This window comes from Helicoverpa zea, chromosome 14, assembly GCF_022581195.2.
Source record: "Helicoverpa zea isolate HzStark_Cry1AcR chromosome 14, ilHelZeax1.1, whole genome shotgun sequence".
In the NCBI taxonomy this organism is placed as follows: domain Eukaryota; kingdom Metazoa; phylum Arthropoda; class Insecta; order Lepidoptera; family Noctuidae; genus Helicoverpa; species Helicoverpa zea.
The window spans coordinates 9,287,846-9,312,998 of record NC_061465.1 but is presented as its reverse complement, the minus strand read 5'-3'; the positions used below and the strand labels follow the sequence as shown (position 1 = coordinate 9,312,998).

Sequence of the window (25,153 nt, the reverse complement as noted above, 5' to 3'; positions counted from 1 at the left end):
CATACCTACCAATACATAAAAAAAGAAAACAAAAGAGCATCATAAACCATTCAAATAAAAAACATGCGGTGAATTCAATGTAGGGCATTGGAAAGAGAATAGCTCGGAGTAGATAAAAAAGTAAACATCAGAGATTCATTACCGCGTATCTAATCGCCAGTCACACGCAGTCTGCGCTTCCTAATAGAAAGTACATTCAGTTGAGAATTAATTGATGTGGTATGCCATAATATACAGACGTATGCGGTAGTATTCACGTCATTTCATTTTCATTTCATCTCAGTACAACCTATTTAAGAGGCTGAATTTCAAACAAATGTATGCACTAGTGGATTATCAGAAGGAAAGCTACTTATTCCAGTGTCATGATGCTATTTAATGTGGCCATTGCCATGAGCAGAATATAAGAAATAAATTTCTTCCAAGTGATACAAACTATTGCATAGCTACTGGAAGTACTGAAAAAATCCAAAACTTTCAAATAAAAAAAAAATTTTTTTGCTCATTTTCAATTTTTATCTCTTCAAGAACAAAAATAAATTAAAGAAACTTCAAACAAGATTAGTCTTTTTAGTAACACGTATAAATCAATATCACTGTTCGGCTACATATCGCATAATTAGGTGGATAGATCAACAGAACTTTGACTGCTCACCTTGCGGTTGGGAAGGTATTAGTCTCAAGCGATGCACGCATCTCTACTCAATAAATACTTAACTTGATTTCACACCAAAAGAAAATGACCTCCTCTTCGAACATCCTTGCTCCTTAATTACCCCCACAATATCGCCACATCCATCCTTTATATTCTCCTTTTAAAAGAAACATAAGGAGCATTCATCCGCACTTGGGACAGAACGAATTGAAATATCAGCGCGCACAATGCCATCTGAGATTTTAAGATTTGCGCTCGAAACTGGCACTTGGAGGGTTAAGCGAATTATTTAAATGTGGTAATGTAAAATGTATTAAGTTGAAATGGCGGTGAATCGACCTGCTTTTGGGAACTTTGCTGGTTCATTTGGTTTGTTTCTTAGCATCGTTGCTAGGTTAATGATAGACAGTCTTGTGCAAGATACGTACATCTTCGTCCTTAAAAAATGGACGATCTAATATTCCACATTCAAATAATAAAAAAATAAAAACACTGACCTATTGCTGCTCTAAAAGTAAGAGTTTTCAAAATAGAACACATCATTCTATCTACCAGACTATTGAAAGCTTCGCCATACCCAACAATTTTCTATCGTCTGACAGTTCTCGCCAAGTAAAATCCTCATGATATCAGAACAGATGATCACCAATTAATTATATAGCTGTGGAGGAGTTCTTCCTCACGTGACAAAATGTCTCAAATAAACTTTGCACTCCATCTTTCTAAACTCCAAGTCTTAGTTTCCCAGAATTTGGTCTCATAATAAATCTAAGGATTCTCCCGAGGACTGTTTGAACAAATAACAAAGAAAATAAACTCTTAAGAACTATCTCTTTATTATTTATTTTAGTAGAATTTGCTGAAGTTATTAAAGTCGCTTTTAATTTGAGTGTAGGTTTGTTATGAACGTCACGACTTACTCCCCGAGGGGTAGGTAGACATATCGTGTGGGACCGCAGTTCCATTAAAGGGGAGCCTATGGCCATTAATAGTGAAGGCTAGGCAGGTACTTTATAATAGTTTAATGACAGAAAAGTTACTCATCATGATAATGTGAAGTGTCATTTTAAATAATGGGGCTCGTGGCTTATTAACAGCTACGGTGATTGACTTATCTGCAGTGTGAAGAAAAATCAACACATATACCTCGAAATACTTATTAATAGGTTTTTTATTTTAATATGATAATGTAGTTTATTCAATGTACACACTATATATACAAACTTAAACTACTTATCTTTATACAAAACTAAAAATAAAATACTACAGGTACTTATATTAATAGGTCTTATTTATTATTACTATTAATATATAATAGGTCTTATTTATTATTTATATATTACTTATTTTCATTTTAACATTAATATTTTCGTCACAGTATAAGTAAATGTGATAGAGATAGAATGATAAGTAAATTAATCTTAAAATAGAGCTGTGTTTAAGTACTCAGCAGATAAAAACACTTTTTTGAACTAAAATTGATTTATACGTGTTATTAAAAAGACTAATCTTGTTTGAAGTTTCTTAAATTTATGTTTGTTCTTGAAGAGCTGAAAATTGAAAATGAACGAAAGTTTTTTTATTATTTGAAAGTTTTTGAATATTTCAGTATGTCTAGTAGCTACGCAATAGTTTGTAAAAATGCTATTAATCTTACGTTTTCGTATTGAGATCAGACAGCTGAGAATTAATTAGATTCATGTTTTTAATAGAACATTAATCATATATACTGCTGAAGGAGACTCAAAACTCAATTTCCAATATGAGACGTAAAGTTATTTTAAGGTCAATACCATTTCAATCTATTATACCTTTGGTTATGGGAGGGGCATAATATTATTTTATTGATATTTCATCAAGAGAGTGAAACTTACATGAATTGATTACTTAATCAAAAATATTAAAATATATTTTAATCAACAATTAACCCAAAAATAAACCACCCATTCAAAACTGCATTAACACAATCAATTTCCATACGTTTATCTACTGATATAGAACTACAATAAAAATTAAGCGTTACCACGCTCTATTAAGGGCACGCCACACTGAAAAAATTGTTTAATTATTTCTATATTCCGGAGGTATAGACGATAAACTCCGTTGCTATCTAGATGTGGCCCACAAATTACTGTAATAGTTTTTGTGCTAATAACCTTGTGACATGCTACCGAAGGCTGGAATTTATGTTAGGCTCTTGAAGGGCCCGATTGGGTATTGGGATTGTTTTTCGGAGATATATTATGACAAGGATCCTGAATGTTAGTTTGGTTTAGTATTTATAAATATGGTTTCATTTGAACATCTTTGGCAGTCGTTATGGGTAGTCAGAAGCCAGTCCGTTAAACAATCTTGCCAAAGGGCATTGGGTTGCCCGGGTAATTCGGTTGAGGAGATCAGATAGGCAGTCGCTTCTTATAAAGCACTGGTGCTCAGCTGTATCCGGTGAGCCGACTGAAAGCCGACCCCAGCATAGTTGTGAAAAGGCTAGCCAAATGATGAAATTAACTTTTTGTTTCTAATTTTGTAGTTGCACTTGTGTGAATTATTTTCAGCTGTTTTCCTCCTGATGTCACCTATGTTGGAATATGTGGATATGGTTATCCATATTGAGACCTAACAAAGATATACAGTGTTTTATTTACCCTGACCTTTCGTTAAATTGTCCCTTAATATAGAGCTGAAAGGGCAACAATGTATGAAACATAATTAAAAACCCTATTACCAGCACTAAGCTTACACAAAAGCCGAACATGCTACTAATAATCCTGTAGATTACACTACTATAAACAAAGTTGCACACTGCACAAGATATGCATCCTTATCTGCGACTTAGCGTGCACTTGTGTGCAACGTGATTGCACTACATACTAATTTCATTATGAGTAGCGTGTTTGTGGATTGTGTGTGTGTGTGTGTGTGGGAGTCGTAGTGTTTTTGGAAAAAATATGGAATAAAGGTATTGAAATAGATTAATGGATTGAGTAGTAAAGACTTGGTAATGTTTCTTGTACTCGATATTTTCATGTCTATTTAATGAAAGAAGCTGTAAATATTGTGTTACCAATGCATCCAGAGAACAATCAAATTGGGAGGCGAGCAAACGATTTGAAATAAGTTAATTTTCGCTCACAGTTAAGATGATTAAAAACCCTACCACAAGTACTAAGCTTACATAAAGAGCGAACGCTACTAATAATCCCGTAGATTAGCCACTACTATAAACAAAGTTGCACACTGCACAAGATACCTATGCATCGGTATCTGCGACTAAGCGTGCACTTGTGTGCAACGTGATTATACTACTAATTTCATTATGAACAACGTGCTTGTAGGTAGTTGTGTTTCTTTTTAGGAAAAATTTTAAGAAAAATTGTGGAGAATGGATATTCATATAAATTGATGGATTGAGTAATAATACTATTTGAATGAATTCTTCTGTTCACGACATTTATTTGCCAGTTCATTGAAAGAGCTTGATGTTTTCATTGCACTTGAGATAACTACGCTGTAATTTGTCCCGTACAGACCCACGGAATACGGGATAAGAGATTTTTGAGACGGCAGATAGAATACTGTGAATAGTGTGGCTTGTCACTGTGAAAAATCTTTTGCTTATTGAATAGAATTTGATTTTAAAACGAGCTTTGAGATTATTATACCTTTTTTACATATCTAAATCGATATATGTAGGTAAGTTCTATATTTTTTTGTAATTTATTGACATGCTCACAGAGAGCTTAGTAATTACAGTAATCTGCAACTATAGTCACACGTGGCTACAAGCTAGGTCAAATGTCAATTTTAATATTACTTTTAAACTTTCTTTTTTTTTCTTTAATTAATTTAATATTGAAAAATTCCTAGCGTTTTTACTATTCACGCTGTTCTTTAACACAGATTAAGATTCTCTCCAACCTTAACATTTAGCGTAAACACGTTCCAACAACTGCATGCGCATAGCCTAAAGGATTATCCTTCGCAATAAACACTGATATTCCCACATTGCATATAATCTCCTTCCTCGTTACACTGTCTTGGCCAGCTGTACCATGCATATTTGTGTCCCAAGCGAATATTATCTCTGTGACCTAATAACTAAAGACCAAATTAGCTCGCTATGACCTGACCTAGTAGCGCTAATGTAATTTATAAGACTTGCAATTAGGACGAGAGAATGGATGCAGTATTTAGATGTGAATAACAATTGGCTAATGAGGTGCGAGTGTTGATTGATTAAGAAGCAAGGTGACTGTAAAGGATAACGTAATTGAAACATCAATAACACTGAATTGTCGTTCCAACTAGCCAGATGATTTTTACGATGCAGACTGATATTTTTATGATTATAAGCCGACGTTTTCAGGCTAATTTTGTTTTTTTTTTTAATGTAAGAATGAATCCGCCCACGTCAAAAACCATACGCAACATAAGTCATAACTTTTTACTCTGTTACATAACACTCCGCTATTTAATCATACAACATTAAGCCGCAGAAGTTGTAAGGCGGGCTATTCACGGCAAGTCTCGGTCGCACTGCGCAAGTCGCACGACTTTCATTGTTGCCCACAAACTCAGTGGAAGTCGAAAACTATAGACTTGTGGAGATGTTAGACTACGAACCTAGACTTTGTGATTTATGCATGTTTGAACTTTGAATGGGACTATATTGCTTTTGTAATGTGTAAAAAGTTTAAAGTTTTTAAGTGTTTGTTAAGTAGCAAAGTTGAGGAGTTGCGTGCAGTGAAGACTTTTTAAGTTCAGTGCTCATTTAAAAAGTTTATTTATTACGTAATTTATTTACTCAAATACTCGTAGAAAACCCGGACTACGCGACAGATACTTTACGTACTGCTCAGACTAACTGTCACTTAGTTACATAAAATAAATAAAAAACACTGTCATCATCATCGTATCAGCCAATTGTCACTGCTGATCTTAGGCCATATAAGTTGTTCAGATATATCACTGTGAGATACAGTGATATATCTCCCTATTTGCTGTTTCAAACCAGATAAGTATACCTTTGGATTAATTTATGGATAGCATTTACTTATATTTAAGTCTTATTTTATTAGGGCCTTACTACAAAAACTTTAAACCCTGTTTTACACTTGTCTAATAAAATTTTGGCTGCAAAATAAACCATATGTCAACGTCATAATTTGACATTTTTTTAGACAAGGCATAAACTGACGTTCAAAAGTTTTTGTGGTAAGACGGTTAAAGTTTAGTTTTTTAAACTTATAGAAAGTTAGAGCTCCCCATGAAACGCAAGACTTTATTTCATAATGCGTTTAAATATTCAACAAAAAGGATTATCTAATTGAATCGCAAACGAGTTTCTCGGAGATTCCTTTTTCTTAGAATTCTATTCTTTTAACGCTGATACAATTTTTAAGGGATGCAATTAAGAAGTTAGTTTATTTTAAAACAAATGGTTTACTTAATCAGAGTTTAGCTTGAGTTTATCAGGTAAGGCCGGTAATCTTTTTGAATTGATCTTGATTAACAAATATAAGAAGAACCTTTATTTATTTGTTAATCGGTATTGCTAATAGATAGTGACAATGTGAGCCAGTTACACTTTAATAACCTAAACAGATCCTGTTAATTACCAAACCCCTAATTTACCACGACCAACTTGTCATCATATCTATGTTATGCTATGTTATTTATGAGTATAATAAACAATTTAAACCATTTATTTGGCCACACATACACTCATTGAAAGAGAACTCATAGTATACAAAAAAAAGACACAGTGTGGCAAGGGGTATATCTTAGAATAAGCTGTGCTGGGCACAGTCCTGATTTTCAGATATCAACTGACCGTTACTGAAATTAAAAAGGTACAATTTACACGCACACGAATTTTATAAAAATAAAAATAGAAACTTAAAAAACTGTTATATTACTTCAGCCATTTAATTTTCAACAATAAAGTCTTCTATTCCATTAAGCTTTATCAACACACTGAACCACCTACACTCGCGTTGTTTGAATGAACTACTGCTATTGTAAATGTCATTAACGTGGATTAGATTTTCTCCAAAACCAACATACGTGATATAAGTTGGAATGACAATATTAAAGCATTTAAGTAACAAACATGCAACTTCAAAGATCAACAAAGTTGTAAAGTAACACCTATTTGAATAGAAACTTGCATTGGCTGAGCATAAACCAAAGTTAGAACCTAGGGATAGAAGTCTTATCTGTGGATAGAGAGATTAAACTACACTTGCCGTTACTTGCCCTAAGATTAAAGTTCATATTTCTCGTGTCTAGCCTTGGTGATATATTCATCTAGGTATAGATCATAGTACTTAGGGACATCAAAATATCTTAGATTTAGATCTTCATCTTCTAATCAAGTTAACAGCCGTTTTAATCACCTAAGAAACCCAAGTGTCAGAGTTTTTTCACCTGTCACCTGTCGGCCTCTAGCGTTATCTTTAGGTATATAAAAATTTAATTAAGTACATCAAGTAAAACTAAGCCAAGAAAAAAATGCAAACTATGCAATAGTTAGGTAAGTAAACAATCATGCAAGCAACCATATCACAAAACAAAGCACGGCCAACACAATACCCTTAACCCAGTTCCCAAACACACAAAGCATAGAGTAAGATATTCAAAAAAAGACACAAAAAATGTTATCAGAGAGTAATAAAAAAGAAAGGTGAAAGACTCGTGGAAGGCGATAAGGTTTGGGAGACAAAGATGGATGGCCAGGACTGGTATCACGAACCCTCGCTATCAGGTTAGTAGAATATTTTGTTTAATTACACTTTTATGGGGAGAACGTGGGACGGTATTTGGGAACCGTGTTGGTGTATGTTGTTGGTTATATGTGACCTAATAATGAAGATCTGACCTAGTAGGCGTCTTGTTTTTGAAGTCACTACTGACATACATTAAATAACGATGTTTAAAATTTTGAGACCGACTGATACAAGGATCAAATTATGCAAGACGTAATGTGGCATTCAAAAACTGGCCATGGGTTTTCTCACTGAATTAAAACTGAAACATAGACTGAGATGAGAACCTCATTTTTGGGAAGTTAGATAAAATAATCTGGACTGAACTATGTGCCTCTGTAAAGATGGCGTTATTCCATCCACATCCACCATATCCATTTACACCTAATCTTACACTTTTCACCTCATCATCAAAATACGCAAATAACTTACGAACCCCATAAATAGCAATACTATCTAACAAACAAATGTACCGATTATTTTCGGTCAGCGTTATCTTTGCATCCTTTTCCGGTCTTAATTATCCCATTACGTATGACTCGGTTAAAATAACCCTTGGTTTATTTTATTTGAACGCTTTTCGCCGAATATTGTCGCTCAATTTGAATTTGGTTCCGTTTTATTGGACACCGTTAAATAAAGTTAAATTTGATTTTTATGAGGTTATAAATGTATGGGATTAAAGGTAATTTGATAAGAGTGAGTAGGTAGTGTGTCTGTGTTTACACAATTTTGTAATTGGATAGATTTAATCTTACTTATTGTCTGTTTAAGATAAGTGCAGAAAGAGACACAAAAACAAACATAGTCGAATATACATATTATACTTGCTTACAAAACCACATTTTTGCAACAAAAGACAGCAATACACTGATCAGCAGCCATATAAAAACAATAAAAACTTCACCAATTTATCAGCTTCCCCAAAAAACAAAAGAAACGAATCCCTTTCTCCCACCATGCACTTTTATTAATATTCAAATGAAAAAAGGCCATAAACCCGCAGTACACAAACGCGGAAGAGGAACTTTAAAATATATAAAAACAAAACAAAACACAGGCGAAGTTGCGGGCAGACGTATAGTTAAAGTTCTGAAGAAGTTGCAGAGTATGATAAATACTTGGCTGGTACAAAACATGTACATAGGTATAAAAAAACAGAGCGTAATCGCTGGCTTGGGAACACTTGAAAGGCGAATATTAATGGTAGCTGTGCAATTAAAAATGTACAAGCAATGCATTTTTGTACTGCAGCATGATATGGTAATGCAGGGTGGATTAATAGAGCGGATATTAAAAGCACTTTGATTGACAATGCTAATTAACTTAATATTTTAGGGAGCCTAGAATAAGTAAGAGAATGATAGACATTGGTACATGACTAAGATCTTTTCTATATAGTACCATATATTCCTGAAAACAATAATAACCGAATAAATTATGTATGTACAGCATTTTTGCAATAGCCGGAGATTTCTTTAGCAAAACCTGAATATAACAGAAAATCAGATTCATCAGCAAAATACGTATAATCCCACAAAAGCTAACCTTAATTTACTTTGCTTGATCCGGCGTTATCCAACCAACTGCAATAACAAATTCAATTTTCTCTCAAACGAGCGTTAGTCCAGCGAAATTGAAAGTGCAACAATCTTGTACCATTACTAAAACATCCACTAATATTACCACATCACGTCCCGCACCAACTGGGGGTAATAGCCCAGTCTATAAATCAGAACAACTACCATTCTCCATATGAAAGTTTCGCGCTAAACAAAACAAGAAAACTAATAATTGTTGTTATTTCGCCAGTTTCGCCGGTAAATAATGTTCAAGCGCCTGAGAGATTTACTGCTAGCAGTTCTTTTGTTTTTGGATAGACCTTTGATTGTGTGATACAGTCAAAAAGCCAGATTTTACGCATACAAATAACAGCACTAAAATACTGCTAGTAAAATTGTTGGAATTAAAAACATACAAAAGGAAAACGGGAAATGAACAAATGCTTTAAATAACAATCACAAAACGAACATTAAGAATGCAATACAACTTTATGCAATAAAACGCATAGGCATAAAAGAACAAAGAACATCGATTTGAATAAACATGAATTCATAAATATTTGCGAATACAAAAATGATTGCAAACGAACGAACGGAATAAAACAGGATAACAAAGTGAGACAGAAACTCTGGCTGGAACCGAGCCGTTTGATGGAGAACAAAGGAATGTTAGGAGAACCTCTCAAACAGCTCTCTAAACTATTTCCAACGTTACAGGCATTCCGACTCAAGGAGCATTTCAAAATTCCTCAAATGAAGGAAACATAAAATGATGCAAATCCTGACTCAATTACAATCCCCCCTATTAATTCCGAGGTCTTCAAATTTTACAACCGTTCCTTAGTCATTCCGTTTTATTAAAATACACAAGCATTATATGGTTCACGGCGAAACGTACAATAAAATTTTAATTCTATCCGTTTTACATTCGGGATTTTTACGATTTTTCATTAAATGGACTATTTTTATCGAGTCGCCAATCAACGGTGGAGTTTTCCGACTGAAATAAACAAAACCAGAAAGTTTATTAGTCGTATTTTCGCAGTAAGCCCTTGTCCCATCTGATAGTTGAAAAATTTAATTAAAACCTGTTTTTAGATAACGTAACGAATCTCAGTTTCGGGGAGAAAATATTATGGTCGGCTTTAAAAAGCGTTCCGAATTAAGTTCTCCGGGCGACCGCTTATCTGTTTTTTGCCAGATTTACTTCCTCGTCTATGGACACCACCGAAACTGTTTTTAATCTGGGATCCTTTTATTCCAAATCTTTGGGTCAGAGTAATTACTTGTTTGCAGTTTTATATCTACAAGATTTACGAGCGTTCTAATGAAGCACCCTTTGATAAGTAGATCTTTTGATAGCAGATCTTTTATGGGGTCTTATTTTGTGTGTTTATTAAGGATAATTACGATCCCAAGTTTATTTCGAAGTCTTCACTGTTACCGACAGCGAAATGTACAATTGGATTGGACTTGTAAACAATTAAAGTTCTCAACACAACGATTGTTTTGTCATTAGTTAGAATTTACTTAAGCGAGACATTTAAACTCCGTGGGATATTTGCGGTCATGAATATATGAGTGAATTTTGATAACAAGCTCGTAAAATATTTGGAGTGCAGTGAGAAATTTTACAGTTGTGATAATATATGATTTATAAACCGTATCTTTTGTGAGAGTTATTCTTGTTTTTATACTACGGCTATTAATTTCGTCTGACTTTCTATTTCTTATGTCTACTTCTTAAAAATAATAAATTCTAAGCATTTTATATGATAATGAATGTTTTATAGCTAGCAAGTTTGTGAAACGCACTAATAATAAAGTGGATATGATTTCTCTTATATGATACTTTTGCCAAAATAGTCTAGCTCGTATATACAATAAGTTAGATGGTAAAATTGCATATCCTTCTGTAAGTCACCATCCGTGAATATAATTAACCAATTAAACCAATCAAACAAAACACAAACGAATCCCACAACACCATAATGAAAAACACTCCCAGCTTCAGCAACAAATAATTTCTCCAAAATTTTAAGCATACCTTGATTGAAGTATCCAAGAACGACAATCCAAGTGCAAATCCTTCAAAAGGCAAGTTGGCTGCATTAATCACAGACACAGACGATAACCGCAAGGCGTGCAGAAATTGCCGCACTTAAAATAATTTAAGTCCTACCCGCAAAACTTGGCCCATAAAGAACAGAGGACAAAGTCCCCGGAAACATTTTTCATTACACCAGTTGAAATTTCTCGCCAATTTCTACTGTAAACAATTATAAGATGTGTCCGGTTTCGCTAATTGCTTTCTTCTTGCCTTTTGTTTTGTTTTCTTTTGTAAGAGCGGCTGGTTTTATTGCTGGCATACTTATTTGTAATGCAGTTTTGATTTGTGTAGGCACGTTTTGGCTTTATGTATGTCTTACAAATATGCAGTCAATAGTTTTTGCTAGTTTCCCCTTTCCTTTTCCTTAAGATCAGCTGGTACGTGCCAGTCTGATAAAGAAATACACAAAAAAGCTTTTAAGATTCTAGCAATATTAAAACAAATACTAAACGCAAATCCCAAAGGAATAACAAACACGTACAATTCCCTCCAATTAGACACAATAAGTACAAACAAAGAAAAGAAAGAAAATCACAAAACGCGAACAATGGAACATTTATTAGAAAACATTAAAAACAACGAATGAATTGAAAAACCGAACGGAGTAGAAATATAATCTAGACAAAGGTAGGAAATGAGAGTTTAAAATGAAAAGGTTGTTCATCAAAGGAATTGTAGTGGAAGGAGTTTCTGTACTTAAAATAATCTTTGTGTTACTTACAAACAAAGCTGCAACGGCGAACATCTGGAAATGAAAGAAATAACACGTTAGTTGCATTTCCATCACGAAGTCTTAATTACTTAAAATGATTGAAGTATCTAAATATTTACGTAGTAAAGACTCATATATTCTCTCGTCAGTCTATATATTCACATCAAAAAAGGAAGGTTGATTTCAAGGTCGCGCAATTATCATTGTACTTTTTCATTGACATTTTCACATTCACATTCACATTTCACTTGAACTCATTCGAATCAGAATTGAAGCCCGATTGACGACAATATCCTAATTCCCATAACAAGAATTAAATTGGTGAAATATGGATGCTTAGTCTATACTTTACCGCAATATGTATTTAAGCCCGTTGGAAATAAGGCATTTCTTTTATGAAGGTTAAATATTTAAAACATACAAAATAGAAAAGAGGTTATTTTATAAGAATAGAACATATCTCAGCTTGAGAGTTTGTTAGTTTTGAGAGCATACACTGACAAACAGCTCTTAAACTTGGCCTTGGCCAAGTACGAATGTCAAAATGAAATATTCTTCAGTGTCTATTCTAGTATGAGAATCTTTTGTTTCAGGTGGCAACTTTATTATATACTAGCTTCCGCCAGCGGCTTCGCCCGCGTGGTGTGTTGATAAAAAGTAGCCTATGTGTTAATCCAGGGTATCACCTATCTACATACCAAATTTCAATCAAATCGGTCCAGCCGTTTTAGCGTGATTGAATAACAAACATACATCCATACATTCTCACAAACTTTCACATTTATAATATACTAGCTTCCGCCAGCGGCTTCGCCCGCGTGGTATGTTGATAAAAAGTAGCCTATGTGTTAATCCAGGGAATCACCTGTCTTCATACCAAATTTCAATCAAATCGGTCCAGCCGTTTTTGCGTGATTGAATAACAAACATACATCCATACATTCTCACAAACTTTCACATTTATAATATAAGTAGGAAGTAGGATTATGATTCCTTCATATCTAAAGTTGATACCAAAATAAGACCAGATTATACCAATTACAAATATTCAAAGTTCTATGAAAATAAAATAAAACATAACTGCAATTCATAAACGAATGAAACAAGAAAATTAATATAAACGAAACAATATCGAAATTAGAACCATTTAACGTAACAAGCGTTTCAGAGGACGAATTATACAAATGAATACAATTTACCTCGGAACGGACGACTCAATCTGTTACATTTATTTACATGCAAATTAGTCAAGTTTATCATATTGTCGCTGTCGCCTGATGAGTAAAGACCTCTCGAGATTGACAAAGTTGCAAATCGATGTTTTAATTGCTTTTGAAATGATGGAAATGGAAATTGTACATCTGGGACGCTAGTTTCTTTAAATAGGAATAATTAAACACAATGTAGGTTAGCTTATTATGTCGAAATAGCTTTCTCTGAAGCGTGAACACATGCAAAATTAATTTTAGAGTAAATTCTCACAACTAACATCAAAATTTAGTCTGAGTTAAACACACGTGCGGAAAATAAATTCAACAATTCAGCTCAAAATGAAGTGGAAGCTTTGTAGCGTGGACTTAAGCGAGAAAGCCAAACATGCAATTCACACAACATTCGTCATTAAGCAGAATGTTCAAACAACACATTTCATTAAGAGCTGCAACCACACAAGTCTCGACAAAGAGCAATTTCTCAAATCTGGGACGGAATCCTTCATCCTGTGAGAACGAATTTCGGCCTAAACCAGGCTTTGGCGAGCGTTCGCGAAGTGTCATTAGTTAAAATTACTGAACTCTAGCTATCGCTCCCTGGGAAGCAGTTGACAAAGTTTGCGAAAGGGCCCAGGATTACCCTTCTGGTGTGGTGTTAGTGATAGGCGGGAGCGAGGATAACTTGACCGTAAAGCTCTAGAACCTTCCGTACAATTTATATTTCATTGTATGGACAATTAGAACTACTATACAAAGGTAACAAGTACCTACAAGGACTTAAAAGACACGTGGTAATAAAAAATCTGATGAATGTTGATCCAATCTCTAACAGGTAACCGAATCATTCGATCGCGACCACCCACAACTTGCGCCACTTAACAATTCAGAGCAAGAAGCCGGTGTTTCCCTTCATACACAAGTACAATATTTTAATTATTCTAGACTAACATTGGTAAAGTTGTGCTGTTACTGTAATTATTAAGTTCTCGTACGCCCCAGCGATTTACAGTATTTACATTTATTTCTGGTACGTAAATGTGTTACAAAAGTTCGGAGACAGACAGTATGCTTGAGTCAAGTCAAACATGTTAATAACAGTTTCCAAGAGTTTGGCAAGTAAACATGTTTCAGTTATTTGGTTATTCGGTAACTTAAATACTGGAGTATTAACAAATAGGCGAGATTGTTGGGAACGTAAACAATGTAGTGTAAGAAGCTGAATTACGAACTGGATACACAGATATTAATTTGATTAAGTCAATATACATTCGCTAATTGTCTGATTGCTGTAAAGTGCCATCTTCTCAAACTCACAGTGATTGGGGATATGTTTTCTACACCGTACTTTAATCATGGTTTTTTCAATTTTATCAGCCACTTTTTTCCTATTTCTACACTAAATAAAGTGTATTTTTATAACTTCACTGAAAAAGTTTACTTTAGCTACGTACGTGTATGTACTATTAAATGTTAACAGAATCCTTGAACTCCGAATGGCGTATCTAGTTCATATAAGTGCGGAGTTCAAATAAGGTATATCAGCAATTGATCAATCAACAGCTTATTTCTTGGCCGCAGAACAATCAGAACATTTATAAAGATAAAGACAAGTAACGCAAGAATCCAAGAAATGTGGCTATGTTTATTTATTCTATAGGAAAATGTACAATCACATATCATAACCACCATCTTACCCATATAAAAAGCATGAATGACATCATATTACAACTCTGATCTCCTGAATATTGTGTTACAAATCCTCAACTTCACCACAACTACGATAGAAAGACACAAACACCATAAAATAATGCAAATCGCTCATCAAAACATATCGCGAAACTTATTTAGGGGCAAAATATCGAGGGCTGTAAAAACTAAAGGGTACACCATAAGCTCGGGACCTCCCATTTACGAGTTTGGGACACAATTTAAATTGTATATTAGGTTCTGTATTCGCCAACGATGGACCGAAAGGGTACAACGAGAAATAAAAACTTTATCCATACGCGAATCGGATTGCATTCGATAAAATGGCGTGACAATCGACGAAGTAAATGTAGATATGTTATACAAGATATTTCTAGTGGTTTTGCCTGCGTCTTGAGAAAAACAGCGCCCAAAAATCTAATTCTAAATCCACTTGGAAGAGCCGTTTGACCTAACTTAAGAATGCTCATTCTAGTCCCAACTGAAAATGAAGTAATAAACGATTTATTTATTTGTTTAAGTACCATTTTTTTTTATAAAGAATAATAAATAAATCTTTTGAGTCTGCTTACATTAAAATAATTTGATAAGGAAAGAATGCTTAATGCCGCCAAAAATGTGCTTGTTCTAACTCTAGTTCTTTGTTCGTTTGGCCTAAAGAAAACAAACAAACTTACTTTCGAATTTATAATAAGTATAAGTATCGATTTTCGTAGATACAATAGCGGTTAGTTGTTTAGCAGTTTGACCTTTTGCGGTCTGTTGTTGGAAGACAATGTTCGCGTTTAGTTTTTGTATCGAACTTTCCAGAATGTTCGTTGCGTGTTCCGGTTTTGGAAGTATTTCGTTTTGAAAGTTTTTTGGTGGTGAATTATCATTGTAGTCGCTGTTTTATGGGTAGGAAGTTTTTGATATGTAAATAACTTTTTTTGTTAAATACAACTTAATGTCAAAAAGTAAAAGATTTCAAATCATAATGTTAACTTAGTAGTTTTCTATGTTAATGTATGGATGCTATTAGAAATATTTTCACTTATACAGAAAGGTGGTTGCAAAATCACAATCACATTAGGAACACAAAACCTCATCATCATCAATTAAATAAAGGGCCACAACGGGACGACGAGACCTCATCACAACCCTTGTCAATCGAAAATATATTAAACAATTTTTCATCAAAAACAAATAAATTATTAATAGCAATTTAAGAGAGCGGATATGACGTCAGTCCCTTCGGAAGCACTCTGGGAGGGCCAAAACGTCAGAGGTCCTTAGCGCAGCGGGCCCACTAATGCTCTCCAAGGCCATTATATAGCCTTGCGGAGGAAGTTAATAGCCCTCAGAAAGGACAAACGGGCGTAAAAGCCCAAAAACTTTCGCCAAAATATAAAATATGTATGGAATTCATACATAAATATGTGCTATGGGACATGAGTAGTGTTCGCCTTTGATGGGACATTAAGAAAAGTAGATTGTATGTAGGACTTGTAGTTCACGATCAGCCGTAATTCCTCAAATCAAAATAATTTCTGAATATTAATATGGTTTGAAATCAAATGTATGATACATATTCAGTTTACGTGTGAACGTATTTTTCTATAAACTTTACACATAAGATATTTTACCACTTTTTCTGCAAAATAATCCCTTCTTCCCTACTACTAATATTATAAATGCGAAAGTAACTGTCTATCTGTCTGTTACGCTTTCACGTCTAAACCACTGAACTGATTTTAATACAATTTGGTACAGAGATGGACTTGACCTTGAGAAAGAACATAGGATAGTTTTTATTCCGGACTTCTGTTGGAAACCCGATATAACCGAACACTACGCGGGCGAAGCCGTGGGCGGAAGCTAGTTTAAAATAATAATGTTGTAATTTACTGCACAAGATCTAGTTAAAAGAAGAAACTTGAGTAAATTAATCAAAGATCTCATGAATAGCTTCAATCAGCTGTTTGAACTAACATAAAGCATAATCTTGTAGAGTATCATTTTCATTTAACTATTTGAAATTAAGCCCTTCTTTCAAGTAGGGAAAATCCTTTCAGTGGGGGTGTTACTGAGGTTGGGTCACGAAGGAGAAAAGACTAGCGGAGATGCCCTAACGCAGGTAGGTCACGCGCCTTCAGGTAGGTCAAATACGTCACGACTACGTCACGGCAGGCGTGGCTGGACACCGCCCATATATCGTCCTTTACATCAAACTGACATCTTGTCATGGTTGTATTTTTACCACAATTTCAACAGATTTTATTTGTTACTCGATTAAAACGATGAAATGCGCTATCATTAATTGTAGAAATTGCTCAGGATTCAAACTCAAACATACCATAGGATAACATTTCACGTGTAAGTAATACTTTAGCTTTAAAACATATTTTTGCTAGAGACATCTGTCGTCGAATAGCTGCATTTCTAGAACCTCTAAGTGAATTTGTATTATTTTCGACTAGTCTTTTCTCCTTCGTGGGTTGGGTCAAGATCTTTAGAAACAGAAAATAACTTCAAATTCATGTAAATAAAGGGGAATGAGCGTTTTGGGCTACCTCTCCTCCAGCATTAAGTTATACACAAATGAGAAAGAAAGAAAGAAAAAAATATTTGCTTAGAATATAGGCGTAGGTACCCCTGTTACATACTTCTCTTTGTAGTTATTAAGTTCATAAGAGAATATATACTCCTCTTATATACTCCTCTTATGTACTACTCTTATGTACCCACTCATCTTATGTACTCTCTTATGAACTCATCTTATGTACTCCTCTTATGTACTCTCTTATGTACCCTCTTATGTACTCACTTATGTACTCTCTTATGTACTCTCTTATATACTCCTTTTATTTACTCCTCTTATGTACTACTGTTATGTACTATCTTATGTACTCTCTTATGTACTCACTTATGTACTCACTTATGTACTCTCTTATGTACTCCTCTTACATACTCCTCTTACATACTCCTCTTATGTACTCCTTTTATTTACTCCTCTTATATACTACTCTTATGTACCCACTCATCTTATGTACTCTCTTATGTACTCTCTTATCTAATCTCTCATGTACTATCTTATGTACTCCTCTTATATACTCTCTTATGTACTCCTCTTATATACTCTCTTATGTACTCCTCTTATATACTCTCTTATGTACTCCTCTTATATACTCTCTTATGTACTCCTCTTATATACTCTCTTATGTACCCTCTTATGTACTCGCTTATGTACTCTCTTATGTGTTCTCCTGTGGGTGAACTTTACGCAGAGGGCATATAGTGGCCTGCGCACCCAATATAACAACACGTTCCGGGTGTTGATGGGGCTGCCGCGATTTTGTAGCGCGTCCGGCATGTTTGCTGACGCCGATGTTGATAGTTTCGCTACCATCATGCGTAAGAGATGCGCATCTATGCTTCGCCGGTTTCGCGACAGCCCCAACACCATTCTCGGAGCGTTGGCTGAAAGGTGGGACTCTACGATCTTGGGGCGGTGGATACGACTGCATGCAGTCAAGTAGACATCCCCAGGGTCGGCGAGCCTCATGCTCGTATAATATATGTACTGACACTAGTTTATAAGTTCATAATGTTACTAACAATAATGTAGCTACTAACAATAGTTTTTAAGTTTGCATTGTTACTAACAAATATGGAATTTATTCTGAAATAAATGTTTATTATTATTATCTTGTATGTCTCTTCTAGACCTCGGGACTATAGAGTCCCGGATTTTTGGGAGGCGAACGTGGGGCCGAAGCCAACACGCTGAAGCCCTTTTGAGACAACTTTAATGAAATGGTGACACAAAACCGACGATTATCCCTGTATACACTATAGAAATGTACCCAAGGACAATCCCCGGTTCTGTGCTAAACTATTGCTTACTATGGATGAAAACTACTTGGGCTATTGTGATGGGATGCTAGTGGACTAGGAATGGGGAAACTACGGGAACTATGGCACCTGCCGATAACAATGTAATAAATACACGTAAAAATGGCAGGTGGAGACTCGCCAACTCACTTACTGGGCCCCCGGGAATCAGTCACTGAATAGCAACAAGAGGGCAACAGGTACATGAGCGGCTGAAGGGTGAGGATACCTCGGCGGACTTTAAACGCAGATCACGCGCTCTCTGTGGGTCCAGCATCACCGGCCCACTCGCCACTTACCACGAGGCACCTACCCTCCGAGCGGGCTGCTAACCCTACTCTAGCGACTCCACTCTGACCGGCCGATGAAGGCAAGACAAGAGGCGTCCCCGTCATCCGCCTCAGATGCCCTGCGGGGCTTATTATTATTATTATGTACTCTCTTATGTACTCTCTTATGTACTATCTTATGTACTCACTTATATACTCTCTTATGTACTCCTCTTATATACTCCTTTTATTTACTCCTCTTATGTACTACTCTTATGTACCCACTCATCTTATGTAGGTACTCTCTTATGTACCCTCTTATGTACTCACTTATGTACTCTCTTATGTACTCTCTTATGTACTCCTCTTATATACTCCTTTTATTTACTCCTCTTATGTACTACTCTTATGTACCCACTCATCTTATGTAGGTACTCTCTTATGTACCCTCTTATGTACTCACTTATGTACCCTCTTATGTACTCTCTTATGTACTCTCTTATATACTTCTCTTATATACTCTCTTATGCACTCTCTTATATACTCTCTTATGTACTCTCTTATGAACTATCTTATGTACCCTCTTATGTACTCACTTATGTACTTCTCTTATATACTCTCTTATGTACTCTCTTATGTACTATCTTATGTACTTCTCTTATATACTCTCTTATGTACCCTCTTATGTACTCACTTATGTACTTCTCTTATATACTCTCTTATGTACTCTCTTATGTACTATCTTATGTACTTCTCTTATATACTCTATTATGTACCCTCTTATGTACTCTCTTATGTACTCTCTTATATACTCTCTTATGTACTCTCTTATGTACTATCTTATGTACTCACTTATATACTCTCTTATGTACTCCTCTTATATACTCCTTTTATTTACTCCTCTTATGTACTCTCTTATGTACTCCTCTTATATACTCCTTTTATTTACTCCTCTTATGTACTCTCTTATGTACTTCTCTTATATACTCTCTTATGTACTCTCTTATGTACTCTTATGTACTCTCTTATGTACCCTCTTATATACTCTCTTATGTACTATCTTATGTACTTCTCTTATATACTCTCTTATGTACCCTCTTATGTACTCACTTATGTACTCTCTTATGTACTATCTTATGTACGTCTCTTATATACTCTCTTATGTACTCTCTTATGTACTATCTTATGTACTTCTCTTATATACTCTCTTATGTACCCTCTTATGTACTCTCTTATGTACTATCTTATGTACTATCTTATGTACTCACTTATATACTCTCTTATGTACTCCTCTTATATACTCCTTTTATTTACTCCTCATATGTACTACTCTTATGTGCCCACTCATCTTATGTAGGTACTCTCTTATGTGCCCACTCATCTTATGTAGGTACTCTCTTATGTACTATCGTATGTATTATCTTATATACTCACTTATATACTCTCTTATGTACTCTCTTATGTACTCTCTTATGTACTCCTCTTATGTACTCTCTTATGTACTCTCTTATGTACTATCTTATTTACTCCTCTTACATACTCCTCTTATATACCCTCTTATATACTCTCTTATGTACTCGCTTATGTACCCTCTTATGTACTCTCTTATGTACTATCTTATTTACTCCTCTTACATACTCCTCTTATATACTCTCTTATGTACTCTCTTATGTACTCCGCTTATGTACTCCTCGTATGTACTCTCGAGAGTAGACCAAAATCCAAACATTTTACCCAATCTCCTTTGTCAAGTTAATTTCGTTTTATGTAGTATATGCAGTATCTAACAGATTCTTACGATTTGATTTACCTTCCTAAGTAAAAGGGCTAGTGTATATACATATACACTAGCCCTTTTACTTTTTGTAAAGGGTTACTGTAACTATGCTATACGGAAATAATAATAATAGCTATAGTGGAAAAAAATCACACGGTGTAATTTGTTTACACTCGCAATTTATGCTAAACTATTTGTGTTTGCTACTGAAATTATATGCTAAGTGTTGAAACGATAATCATTGTTATTAAAACCCTTACATTGAAAAAAATGCTATTTTTATTGTTGTATGTGTATTCAACAGTAGAAGGATTTTTATTTCGACATAAAATATCTTCGTTATACTCAGTATCAGAGATTTACTATTTTATATATATATCATCTATATAATAGTAAATCTCTGTTGTTTTCGAAATCTGATAGAAATATTATTAGATTTAATTTTTGCTTACTATCTAAGTACCTAGTACGTACTCCTATTTGGTTTAGTTACGTATTAAAGCAATTAACGTATTATGTATTTTCTTATCGTGTGGGCTGCAGGTTTAATTACCTAGCAAGCCCTGATGTCAGAGCTTTCTCAAATCCGTCTGACGGTCTCCGACGTGGAATTGTAACAACGACTGCTACTGAGTCGCATTCGGGGACAACGGGCAAGCCACGTGAAAATACTAGTATCAAAACAAACGTCCTTGCATAGGTACTCGTATTTAAACACCAATCATTATGTCATCATAATTTACTGCAAATAGATAAATAATCTGTTCGACAATATATAAAAAGCCTTCATCCCTAGGTGTGGGATCATTTATAGTGATTCTTGATACTAATCGGTAAATATCATCAAAATCAAAATGTTTAAAAACGTCTTAATTGTTTTCTTCGTCGCAACGTTGGTAAGCAGTGTAAGTTGTCTCTATATTTTATACTTCTGCATCTTTTCTACAATGTATTCGAAAATATTTTCAATATAAATATCATTCAATCTCTGAGTTCTACTAATAAAAGGGTTAAGTTACCTGACTTGACTTTGATTGACATTGATGACTGAGGATTTAATGAAAATTGAGACACAAGGACAAAAACCGTCCACCTATTTCAAAGCTCGTTAAAAAAAGCCTAAAGTTCTTCAATAATTATAGGTACTGATTTACTTAATATCTGACACTTCATTGATTTTACCTTCATTTTCAGAGTCTTCAGCAGGCATCAGGAGGAAACAGTGGCGGTGGAGGTATGTACCATCAGATTAGATATACAAAACTTATTTCTGTAGGTATAGCAGAAGATTTTTTTTCTACTGAAAATTGTAAAATATTTTTTTTGCTCCTGTATTTTGTTTTAAGTCGAAGTTCGAGAAATACTTCAGACATGTCCACATCGCATTTAATCTGAATAAGGCCTGAGTTCCAACTCTTTTAAGATAACATGCTGATAACATTGCATCATAACTTCAATATTAACCAATTCATTTATTTAGCAGGTATTGGATTTGGTGCCAGTGCTTCAATGGGCGCTAATGTTGGAGGTAAGGTGGCTTACATACTCATCAATATTAATGTTGTTTTTCTACTTTAGCTTTCTCAGAAATTACGTAGTCTGGTGACCGATTCCTGAGCACTCATATCGGTCCATCTCTGAAAACATTGAAAAGCCCTAAATAAAACCAAAGGGTTTCACATATTAACACCAGTTGTTATATTAATTAAGAATTGTTTTAGCAGGATCAGGGGCGAGTGGAGGTGCAAGCGGAGGAGTAGGCTTCAACGCTGGTGTTGGAGGCACTGCCGGTTCCAATGGACAATCCGGTCAGAATAGTGGAAAATAAAAAACAACAAGATACGCACTGTAAAACAAATTGATTGTAGGAGCAAAAGTATGTCAATTTTATGGAGTGTGACAGTTTTAGACTAAAATATTTTATCTTATTGTTATTTTATTACGCACTGTTATTTCGTTACCCGATTCGAAAATAAAGATGAGAACTTTAATATACCTACCAGGTTTATTTATGTCCCTCTGATACACCTTAGTATCCCATTTCTCAATAGTTTAGTTCCTCTTAGTTTTGATCCTACACAACTTCAAAGTGAACACTCACTTTTTCAAAAACTCTAAAATTCAATACCGAAACAACACTTCAAAACAACATCACAAAAATGAAAACAACACACTTCAAGAAAACTATGCACTCTTTCACCAAACTCTGTACTGAATATAGTACAAATACGAATATTCACATTAGATTCACATCGGAGGACATTTCAATAAAAACTTCGCCAATAGTTCTAAAGTCTACAGTCTACACACATTGATCACGTGTTAGATAATTGTGAAATGTAGGTACATCTATGTTACGAACCTTGTATACCTACTACTTATTGTTAATTTTTATTATTGGTGTTTTTTTATTACTGTTTATACCTATGCGTTGTTTTCTACTATTTTAATAATATTGCGGAAATATGAATAAAACACAATGTTTAGGTATAATTAAGTCAACATTTATATGATGTGCCAAGATATTATTGACTGTGGTCTGGGTATTATCTATATTTCTACTCTTATACTAGAAAGTGTATTATTATTTTAGTTTTTATTGGTTAGTTTGTAAAAAAGTTGAAAATTCTGAACCGATTTGAAATATTATTTCAGCTACAGCAAGTAATATGATAAAAATATGTACGGTAGACCGCACATCAGTGGTAACTGTCATCCACCTTAACTCAATAGTAATAAGTACGATTTTCCTATAAAACTGTTACCACTGACCTGAAGTTGACTGTACTTATAACTACTTTCTAAATTCGCAATACAATATCCTACACAGATTTATATTAAAACCCTTGACGGACCAAAGTATAAAACGCTAAATAAAATTCCTTCAACCCTTAGAAAAGCTCCTATCTCAAGTTCTAGTGCTAACACTATTTACGAGCGTTTTTAGTGCGAATAAAACTGTACTTAAGTGAGTACACTAGGACCTAGATAAGCTTAACTTTAGCGACACTTATGTTGATGTAAAAGGGTTCTTTCTAAGAGGGTAGTGAATTAGAAGCTGCTATTAGCCCAGTATTCCTTTAATATACATGTACAGTCAACATTGCGTGAACTTTTTTAGGTTTATGTACACCTAAATGGTAAAATAGTAATTGGCCGTCCATCTGTAACCATGCTGTGTCTCATAAGACATGACAGAAGATCACATTAAACATCTTTTTTTCTCACTTTACAATGTTAGGTACTGAACATTTCGTATGCGATTCCGACTCACACTTGACAGCTTTTTTACTATTTATTGGCATGCCGTGATATTATCCATAAACTATAACGCTCTTTATACTGCCTACTCAGCATCATTAATGAGATTTTCCATCAATTTAATGATCACCACGTTATGTTACCAGCTAAGCAAACCACTTTGAAATGAGACATTTGTTGAAAGTTAGGTACTCGCCTGTATTTGTTTCTCAAAAGTTTCCAATATGCACGGTATACCATACACAAAAACAATGAATTATTCACAAATCACTTTCTTTTAACACTAACAGAACTGTCAAAAATTGTTCACAATAACATCCTTCACTTTGTCCAAAAAAAACAAATAAAATGAATCACTACAAACAAGAATAACAACATTCCTCCTTAGAATATCTCAAAACACTAACAAAAAAACAAGAACAAATATTTATCAGTTTTAACATATTGGGCAGTAGAACGGCAGTGGATACGTAATACATTAGTCGGAAACCGTTTAGATAATCGCGCACTCCTGCGCAGATAACCTCTCGTCCTACTATTGATTGTGCGTGATTTACTATCGGGGTTCTTGAGTATTTATAAGACAACGTAAACAGTAAGATAAACGATAAGTTATTTCATTCATTCGCTTTATTAATCTATTAAACGTCAATATGACGCTAAAGTCAAAACAATATTTTGCAATGGTATTCTTACAGGTGTCGTGGTGGCTTAATAGGTAAAGACCAACCTCAAGTTTAGTGTGCGGGTTCGATTCCAGGTCAGGCAAGTACTAATGTAACTTTTCTAAGTTTGAATGTACTTTCTAAGTACATACAATTACCCATGGACATCACATATGATTGTGTTCCGGAGGACACGATTTTATTTTTTGCATTTTATAGTCGGCAAAAACATACACGTCCATGTCGATCAGTGTCATAAAATGTTATTACGTTGAAAAACTATATAAGGTGCTTTAATATTACCTGCCAGGACTTGAATGGGGGGTAGTATTGCGTTTATAGATTACAATAGTGAAGAAATTTCGTGCCCCGGAACAGTCAATTCAATTTGAGACATTAAACAAGTTAAATTAACATTGGCTCTACTCTGCATAACGTGGTTCGCAAATTACGCGCAGTGTCGCTTCGTCAATGAAAACAACTGCTATCTCTTTCTATCTGTTCTGCAAGAGTGGCAACGCGCAACTCTACTGGATGGTTTTAAACTAATAAATTAGGTCAAATTTATACGTATTTTTTTGTAT

The 25,153-nt window shown here is 34.6% G+C and overlaps 2 protein-coding genes across 8 annotated transcripts in view; one reads left to right on the top strand and one right to left on the bottom strand.

The window, feature by feature from the left end:
- The window catches only part of LOC124636497 (uncharacterized protein CG43867), a 370,559-nt gene that overhangs the window by 311,940 nt on the left and 33,466 nt on the right, over positions 1 to 25,153 (bottom strand). For all 4 annotated transcript variants that reach the window (XM_047172604.1, XM_047172607.1, XM_047172606.1 and 1 more), the window contains exon 2: positions 11,816 to 11,839. The gene's annotated coding sequence lies outside the window, so the exon portion shown is untranslated. The remainder of the gene's footprint in view (positions 1 to 11,815; positions 11,840 to 25,153) is intronic.
- LOC124636502 (glycine-rich protein 5-like) lies at positions 21,453 to 22,638 on the top strand. Of its 4 annotated transcripts, none has more exons than XM_047172616.1 (4): positions 21,453 to 21,548; positions 21,838 to 21,877; positions 22,127 to 22,171; positions 22,368 to 22,638. In XM_047172616.1, exons 1-4 carry the CDS (start codon positions 21,498 to 21,500, stop codon positions 22,469 to 22,471), a joined length of 240 nt encoding a protein of 79 aa, XP_047028572.1. In that variant the 5' UTR covers positions 21,453 to 21,497; the 3' UTR covers positions 22,472 to 22,638. The 4 variants fall into 4 exon arrangements, with proteins under 4 accessions (XP_047028572.1, XP_047028570.1, XP_047028571.1 ...); XM_047172614.1 differs by having other exon boundaries at positions 22,365 to 22,638; XM_047172615.1 differs by having other exon boundaries at positions 22,124 to 22,171.

Bases quoted from the DNA above. Each gene is read 5' to 3' on its own strand.
- LOC124636502 (XM_047172613.1), top strand. From the start codon at position 21,498: ATGTTTAAAAACGTCTTAATTGTTTTCTTCGTCGCAACGTTGGTAAGC. The intron at 21,549-21,837 runs GTAAGTTGTCTC...CTTCATTTTCAG, and splicing joins TCGCAACGTTGGTAAGCAGT to AGTCTTCAGCAGGCATCAGG. The intron at 21,878-22,123 runs GTATGTACCATC...TCATTTATTTAG, and splicing joins AGGAAACAGTGGCGGTGGAG to CAGGTATTGGATTTGGTGCC.